Source organism: Phymastichus coffea, unplaced genomic scaffold, assembly GCF_024137745.1.
Source record: "Phymastichus coffea isolate CEN01 unplaced genomic scaffold, Cenicafe_Pcof_1.1 PCOF00011, whole genome shotgun sequence".
Classification (NCBI taxonomy): Eukaryota; Metazoa; Arthropoda; class Insecta; order Hymenoptera; family Eulophidae; genus Phymastichus; species Phymastichus coffea.
The window spans coordinates 4,271,853-4,281,129 of NW_026706822.1; the positions used below are offsets into that span (position 1 = coordinate 4,271,853).

The 9,277-nt window shown below is 42.8% G+C and overlaps 1 protein-coding gene across 1 annotated transcript; it reads left to right on the forward strand.

Annotated features, from left to right (window-relative positions):
* The first annotated feature begins 1,490 nt into the window (after positions 1–1,490).
* On the forward strand, positions 1,491–2,255 carry LOC131672338 (uncharacterized). The gene has a single exon (XM_058949490.1). It carries the CDS (start codon positions 1,491–1,493, stop codon positions 2,253–2,255), a length of 765 nt encoding a protein of 254 aa, XP_058805473.1.
* Positions 2,256–9,277: the final 7,022 nt, after the last annotated feature.

The following is a 9,277-nucleotide window of genomic DNA, read 5'->3' on the forward strand; positions in this document are numbered from 1 at the left end:
AAAAAGGAAAAACGCTTCGAATCACAGTGATATAGATAAATGTCCACCAGAAATAAGGAAAGGACCAAAACGAAAAGCGAAAGAAAATTCAACAATAAATCCAGACTTTGTATATAAAGTACAAATTAATACAGAAACTCCCAAAGCTCAAAGGGAAGATGAACAAGCATACGAGGTGTGATCAAAAAGTAAGGTGAATTTTGAAATTTAGCGGGCTACGTCCGTTCGATCTTCGACTTTTTTATTTGGTTATGTCGGTACACTCGTCTAGAACATACGTTCCAAATTTCAGCTTTGTAGTATGTTTGGTTTGTTTGTGAGAGGCATCAAGGTTAGAAGTGTTTTGCGTGCTCCACGATTTGCTGCTGTCTAAAAACATGGATCAAAGAGTTTGCATTAAATTTTGTGTGAAAAATGGAATCAAATGTTGCAATTTGCGCGAAGCAATCCGTCAGAAACGTCCGAATTTGTGGAAAAATAAAAATTGGCTTTTGCACCATGATAACGCCCCTGCTCACACATCGTTGCTTGTGCGCGAATTTTTGGCTAAAACCAATACAGTAACGATGCCACAGGCACCGTATTCCCCAGATCTGGCCCCCTGTGACTTCTTCTTGTTCCCAAAACTGAAGAGGCCCATGAAAGGACGGCGTTTTGCCACGATTGAGGAGATAAAGACGGCATCGAAGGATGAACTAAACAAGATCACAAAAAATGATTTTTTGAAATGCTTTGAGGATTGGAAAAAGCGTTGGCACAAGTGCATTATATCCGAGGGGGATTACTTTGAAGGAGATAAAATAAAAATTGATGAATAAATACATATTTTTTGAGAAAAATAAAAATTCACCTTACTTTTTGATCACACCTCGGATGTGTGTCTAGCGCAAACATACAAAGATCCGTCAAGCTTTAAAGAAGCATTGAGTTCACCAGAAAAAGAAGATTGGATACAAGCCATGAATGAAGAATTAAACTCTATGATAGAAAAGGAAGTATAGGAAATAACTGATTCCCCTGCCTCAACTTCAGAAGTATCCAAACTCAACTTAATAGATTCAAATTGGATATACAAAAAGAAAATTTCAGATGGTAAAATTAAGCATAAAGCGAGACTGGTCATAAGAGGCTTTAAGGATAAGAATTAATACGAATTAAGAGAAACCTATGCACCTGTATCTCGCATAGCTATCATCAGATCTGCACTTATCATAATAAATCAAGAAGACTTAGATGCAGTGCAACTTGATGTGAAAGTGGCTTTCTTGAATAGTACACTAGATGAAGAAATCTACATGAAAATTCCAGAAGAATTGAACATTCCAGAAGAACTAAAGAAAAGAAAAATCTGCAAGCTTAAGGAAACACTGTATGGACTAAAAATCAGTCCAAAGAAATGAAACGATAAATTTACTGAAGAAGTTAAGAAATTAGGTCTAGAGAGAGACATCAATGAAGCATGCCTATTTACGTTGAGAAAGGAAAGAAAAATGATTATACTTGTACTCTATGTCGATGACATAATCCTAGCAGGTAATAATCAAGAAAAGCTGCAGGAAATAAAATCCAGACTGTGTGATGCATTTCAGATGACAAACATGGGAGAACCAAACATGTATTTAGGAATGAAAATTCAGAGAGATAGATTAAATAAAACCATGACCCTAACTCAGACAGATTATATAGAAAAGATATTAGAAAGATTTAACATGAAGGACTGCAAGGCACAGAATTTTCCAATGATAACCAGACAAGCCAAAAGAAAAGAGATTGAATCTAATTCAGAAAGACACAAAGAAAGAGAGATACCATGCATAGCACCATACAGAGAAACGATAGGCAGTTTGGAATACTTGTCAGCAATGACAAGACCAGATATTACCTATACTGTAAACTTTATGGCCAGAAAACAAGCTGCACCTACAGAGAATGACTGGAAAGAAGTCAAAAGGATTTTTAGATTACTGCAGAAAACTAAAGAAGTAGGGCTAGTATACAGAAGAGGAGGAGACAAATTAGAGGCATTTACAGATTCAAGCTTCAGAGATCAAACAGACTCTACCTCCACAGGTGGATACATAATCAAATTGTATGGAAATACAGTAGCGTGGAGAAGCTACAAACAAAATTATGTATCATTTTCCACCTGCCAAGCAGAATATCTGACGATGAGTGAAGCATGTCAAGAAATAATATCACTTGACAAAGCCATAAGAGACATGACTGGAAAAACATACTTTCCAGCCACCATCTAGTGTGACAACGACTCAGCTGAAAAATGCACTCAGAAGGATGGATCTCACAAGTTGAAAAACTTTGATGATGAAGTTCCAGAAATTAAGAGAACAGACCGGAAGCAAGATTCACATGGCACTAACTCACGGAGATTATGTTAACAAGTGTGCCTTAGAAAACAGAATAGTGATCAAATGGGTAGAAAGTAAAGAGAACATAGCTGACATTATGACGAAACCTCTACCAGCACCACAACACATATCCTTAAGAGACAAAATAATTAATTCAAAGTCTACATAAATAAGTTAATAAAATTTTATATGTATCTATTTTACAGAATCCCCTAACGAAGAGATTCAGAGTAAGGCTCACGATGGGAGGGAGTGAGAGTGTACGTCGTGACCACCACTAGAGGCGCCACCTTCCAGCAGCTCGGTTTTGGCGCGGCTCGAAAGCGAGAGAATGAAATACTCTCTCGCACACTCAGTTTAGCGCTCTTTGCGAAAGCAACGTTTTGGTTCTGAGAGGGCCTTTTAAGAGTTTCCCTTTTTGTTCGATTGTGACATAGCAGTGTGCGCAATGTTCCTTCAGTCTATTTATATTTAAGTGTAAATAAAGAGCTCATTCAATAATCTTGTATCCCTTAATTATCTACATATTGCAACGATTGCCGAAAATCGTTTGACTCGCGTAGGTTACGAAGCGGCTCAGCGTAGCAGCCTCTGCAACACCTCCTGCAGCGCATCGAGTGACCGCAGCAGCATAAGCAGCAGTGAGTCACCCAACCGCGGCAGCGGGGAAATAGGCGCAGAGGCGTCAACAGCAACGAGCGAGTCGGGTACAGTTGGCCACCGTATCCCCAACACTTCGCGGTAGGTGCACCATATCGTTATTTGTCGTTAGCGTGCGATCCCGTACAGCGAATACGGTGATATTGTCAAGGGCGTGCGAGCGGTTAGTTCGCGGCGATCGCGATTTTCTTTCTCTCTCTCCCCACGATTATATTGTCGGGTGAATTAGCGTGCGTCAGTCTCTCGGCAAATCCCTCCCGTGTATTGGATTAAATTCAATAAAGTGGTCAGTGGTTATTCTTACTAAGGTATTGTTTTGTCTTCCCTTTGTCCGAGGTGCATGTTATTGTTTATGTCCGATTCGAATAAGCCGGTAAAATAGCACGGATCGCGTAGATATCGTAAGAAGCGACCTGCCATCCGAGTTACCAGCAGCGGCCGACGGAGCGCTGTTAAGCTAGTACGTCAGCGGCCCCAAGCGGAGAGTTAGGGAACCCAACTCCGATTGGCAAGGGAACTCTGCGCAGGCGCACTCCCGGACAAGGTGAGTTAACGTGCTCACAGCACGTAGCTAACACGGCGTCGTTTGACCGAACTGATAGATACGTTCAAGAGGAATTACAGGTTAAACGGCAGCCTGTTACAATATACGAGGTGTGATCAAAAAGTAAGGTGAATTTTTATTTTTCTCAAAAAATATTTATTTATTCATCAGTTTTTATTTTATCTCCTTCAAAGTAATCCCCCTCGGATATAATGCACTTGTGCCAACGCTTTTTCCAATCCTCAAAGCATTTCAAAAAATCATTTTTTGTGATCTTGTTTAGTTCATCCTTCGATGCCGTCTTTATCTCCTCAATCGTGGCAAAACGCCGTCCTTTCATGGGCCTCTTCAGTTTTAGGAACAAGAAGAAGTCACAGGGGGCCAGATCTGGGGAATACGGTGCCTGTGGCATCGTTACTGTGTTGGTTTTAGCCAAAAATTCGCGCACAAGCAACGATGTGTGAGCAGGGGCGTTATCATGGTGCAAAAGCCAATTTTTATTTTTCCACAAATTCGGACGTTTCTGGCGGATTACTTCGCGCAAATTGCGCATAACTTGCAGGTAATATTCCTTATTTACTATTCTACCCTGTGGCAAGAACTCATGATGCACCACGCCCCTGCAGTCAAAGAAAACTGTAAGCAAAACCTTTACATTTGATCGAACTTGGCGTGCTTCTTTTGGTCTTGGTGATCCAGAATGCCTCCACTGCGACGATTGAGTCTTAGTCTCGACGTCATAACCCTATACCCATGTTTCGTCACCTGTTATAACCCTGTTGAGTAAATCTGGATGATCGTTGACGTCATTCAGTAGCTCTTGGGCGATGCTCATGCGACGTTTCTTTTGGTCGAAATTGAGCAATTTCGGAACAAACTTCTCTGACACACGTCTCATATCTAAAACACTCGTCAAAATTGATTGGCACGAACCAAATGAGATGCCAATATCATCAGAAATTTCTCTAATGGTAATTCGACGATTTCCCAACACTATTTTCTTCACTTTTTCAACATTCTCATCTGTTGTTGATGTGCTGGGGCGTCCAGAACGAGGTTCGTCGTCGGTATCTTCTCGGCCTTCTTGGAAGAGTTTATACCACTTGTAAACATTTTTTTGCTTAAAGTAGACTCACCGTATGCTACTTTCAGCATTTCAAGTGTTTTGGAACATTTGATTCCATTTTTCACACAAAATTTAATGTGTTGTTTTTAGACAGCAGCAAATCGTGGAGCACGCAAAACACTTCTAACCTTGATGCCTCTCACAAACAAACCAAACATACTACAAAGCTGAAATTTGGAACGTATGTTCTAGACGAGTGTACCGACATAACCAAATAAAAAAGTCGAAGATCGAACGGACGTAGCCCGCTAAATTTCAAAATTCACCTTACTTTTTGATCACACCTCGTATATAAGTGCCTATATACATAAATAAAGCTAACTACTACAACAGTTTGGAATAAAAAAATCCAAAATAACTAAGTTAAACGTGATTTTGCGATTAAATTTTTTTCGAAAGTGGCTTTTTGTTTCGTTTGTTATTAATAAATGTGTTTCGTTTGATATGAAAATTGTTTTATTAAACAATATGGCAGCCAAAACACAATTTTTTTTAAATGTCACCATTGTAAAGAGTGTCGCTAAATACGTCGGGAACAGTATGTTTCAAATTTTTTTCTGTTCAAATTCATTACGTAGTAATAATCGAAACTCAGCAATTGAAAATCCGTCCTGTAAGAGTTAATGGGTTAATACAAAGAATTGAAAAAATTATAATTACGAATGAAATTTTTGTATATTCTATTTATTTTAATATAATGAAAATATAAAAGTAATTATAGTTTATCAATAATTTTTGTTTCCTCATATTGTTCGCTGTTTGAAAAAATGTTATGTTTTATTATTCCACTTTTTGTTGGAATAAAATTATATTGCCTTTGCAAATTTGCAACTCGACTTTTATTATTAAACCTCTTTTTTAACTTACTTAAATTTTTATTATAATGACTAATGGGCGAAAATTCAAAGTCTACATTACGAAAATTACTTTTGAGTTTCAACCAATCATACAACGCATTTGGAGTTAAAATTGATTTTTCAATTCAAGTGGTAATATTAAATTGGCTTTCCATGGCCTCCAATGCCATCACAAGCATCTTTCCCATGAGCTGTAGGAAAGAAATTCCATACGACTTTAATTTTCAAATCGTCAAAATGATAATATAAATTAAAAAAATTTTTATAATTTTTAAACTGTTGTGGAGTACCATCATTAAAGTAATGTATGTTTTTGATTGAGAAGTTGTTATTTACATACTTTAGCAAAAATTGCTGATATGTATAAATAGCTACAGTATCATGTGTCTAATTTTCTTAAATAACAATAAATCCTTTTTTTTAATTCACCTTGAATTTTAAAATAAATAAAGGCAACAAAAACAGTGGTTTGATCATTATTCCAATGAAATCCTGGCAGGGCATTCTGCACAACAAATGCGTAGTTTTCGGAGAAATCTAAATTAATAATTATCTCATCATCCAGCAATTTATTTTTAAGGTCTTTAAAATATTCAGACTGCTCTCTCGAAATATATGCATGGGACAAGAGGTGCTTAGTTTTTTCGCAAAAAATAGTGATAAAGTCACTGGCATCATCAGTGATATTTTTTGATGTGATTATTGGAGTTGAGACCCATTGCGAATAATTTATTTCATTGACATCTAATTCCAAAATTATCGTTGACAAATAGTCTCTTAATTTTTCAATTTGAGGACAATTCCCACATTTACCCAAATAGCATTTAGCGGCTGGAATGTTAGAATCATTGGCACAAATAATAAATTTCAAAACGTCTTTGTAATCTTCAAACTCAAAATCATAACCTTTTTTTATTGACGGTAATGAAGAACCTAAAATAAATTATATATGCTTAAGTTAAAATCGGGTTATATTTATGATTATATCGTTACAATTACAAAATAAATACCTGACATCATTAACTTCACATTTTGATGGATTGAGCAAACACAAATTGAATGAGTCCCACTACTTCCCGCTAGTAGACAATATTTAGGTCTATGTTTTGCAAAAGTTGAAAATCCAGCAGATACATCTAGATAATAATCTTTGAACTACATGTATAATTCCTTCAATGAACAAAGAATTAGATGTTTTTACTCAAAAACTATTGTAACGGTTGTGATTTATCCGAGAAAATAAATCTGTATCCGTTAACAAAGATCATTCACCGTCGCTTCCACGTTGCGAAGCTAACCGCCGCTTCGTCGGGGGAAGACTTACCTCCCGGCTGCTTGGCGAATGCGCGTTCGGCACACTGCTCACGCGGGGAAGTCGGTGGGTTCGGGTGGCTGGGCAGTGGAGGCACGTGGGCTTCTGCCCGCGTCAATAAACAAGGCAGCCGATCAACTATAGACACCTTTTATTTACTTAACAGTCGATACACATTCCATAAAGAAAAAGGCCGAGAGCTTTTTCGAATGACGCAATGCTCAGTCGCGCATTTACCGCGCGCGATGTTTTGCCGTAAGAGAGAGAGAGAGAGATATACGGACCTACTCTCGCACGTCTAATTCGACGCGACCTTTTCGCAGTTAATCACGTGTCAGGGAGGTTACTCACTTCTTCTCTCTGTAATTTCCGCGCAAGAGATTTTAACTGCCGATTCTTCAGTTTCCGAGCTCACGTGATGGTTCTCGTTGCCCGGGAGGCGTTTCCTCCTCTTGGTCCTCTCGACACTCCTCAAATCCTGTGTCACCTAGGCGACGACACTCACTCTTGGCGTACTTGCTTCGGTATTGCTCTTCGATTCCACTTTTTTCCTTTATCGTCTAATGAGCAGTGACCTTCCTTTGTATCTTCCGTTCGGCAAGTCGGTTCACACGTGAATGTCTCTCCTCACTACCCCCACCCCTCACCGTCCTCTCTCTCTACTCTCCGCTCGCGCACGGTTTTTCTGCGCAGCTGGCCCGCGCATGGCACGCGCTGACCTTATATTCAGCGGACTTTTCCCTGTAACGAGCCGGCTCGTTACAACTCCCCCCCAGGCGGAAATACTTTCCATGTGCCGAACCAAACGGAAAAGGGGAAAATCGCTTGATGAAAGTAAGGAGTGGATGGGTGGAGGGATAAATGAGGGACAAATGCTGGTTTCATTCACGTTTTTATTTTTACGTCACTCTCTATATTGCCGATGGTCCCGTATCCTTGGGCACCGGCTAGATCTCGTGACGCCTGGGTACCCACACACTGCGCATCCCTCGACCGCCGATCGTGACTTGCCGCCTCTTACCCCGCGTGGGTCCCGTTCGTTGGGGTTGGGCTGGCGAGCCGGGTCGTAGTTTCTCCTGGACCGCTTGACTTTGAAGTCTCGGGGCGGTGCGGAACCGCACTGCCCAGAGGGGCCAATACCGCCGTTGTTGTTCACAGCCACGTTTATTGTGCTGTGGGCTCCCGACGACGTTGCCTCGACCGAGACGTTGGTTGCGGAGGATGACTGGGAGAGTCTTTCTCCCCGGTATCTGGGCGCGAGCGGTGGAGGCTGTCTCGCGCCCTCTTCTGCCTCTGGCGACTCGGCTGTAGGGAAGTGTGAGTCGGCCGTCGGATGGTATGGGGGCACTCGTGACTCGCGCGCGTGGCGGACGGCTCCCACGTAGGCCTGCCAACGCGCACACTTCTCCAGCCACTCTTCTGCGAATCTCTCGGTTCCGGGGCCTCGGATGAAATCCCCGAACCGGGCGAGTACACCGAGGGTGACCAGGCGCACGAAATTCCATGTGCTGCCGACTTCGCTCAGCGCGAATGCCAGGGAGCGCTCTTTCGCCTCGGCCGGATATTCTTGCGGCCACTCCAGGCACGTTGTTGGCCAGTCATCCCTGTTGTAGGGGCGGGCCAACAACGGGTATCGTCGTGATGGCCAGGGCGTTTCCGCTAAGGTGCGCGCGGATCTGGATGGAGCGGATTCCGTGAGTTCGGCTGGTGCGGTCTCTTCTCCTCTTCCGCGGGACCCAAAACCGACTGGGTCAGTCATGGTGGCGGCGTTGATTGTCATCGCCTCCACGGTGTTGGTGGCCACCTCGATCCTCTGGGGTACGCTGGTCCTGTCAGTGTTGACGCCCGAATTCCGGGTTCGGGCGCCGGCGGCTCCTCCGACCTGCACGCCCACGTTCCATCTTCTGGGCACCCCCGTGTTAGTTCCGATGTCCCGGAACTGGGACGAGGGGCGGTCCCGTTTGGTGATGGGCCGCCCAGAGCCCATGGGTAAGAAGTGCCCAAACAATTCGTCCCCCGTTGTCCTCATTGAAGGGGGAGGGCCTCCGAAGGACGCGGTTGCCCTCACCGACCAGTCTGCCGGCGCCTCTTCTACCTCGGTCAGGGTAGCCGGGACGTAACGGATCTCGCTTTTGAGCGGGCGTAACAGACGGCCGTCCCTCTGGGCACGCTGGACCTCCACGAGGAATTTCGCCCCCGCGTGCCCAAGGCAGTCCCTGATGGTTCTCCCTATCTTTTGGTCCATCAGGGTGTCTGCCAGCTCTTGAACGGCCGCGCTGAGCTCCTGCTCCCGGTTCTTTTGACCGTGGGCTTCCGCGGCTTCGGCGAGGGTCGCCCCAGGGCGATGACCGCGACGTCGAGCAGCTCCTTGACGTCTTCAAGGATGTCGAACATGGCGATTATCCCCATGAA

Excerpts from the sequence above, each read along its gene's own strand:
- LOC131672338 (XM_058949490.1), top strand. The coding sequence starts at position 1,491 with ATGATTATACTTGTACTCTATGTCGATGACATAATCCTAGCAGGTAAT.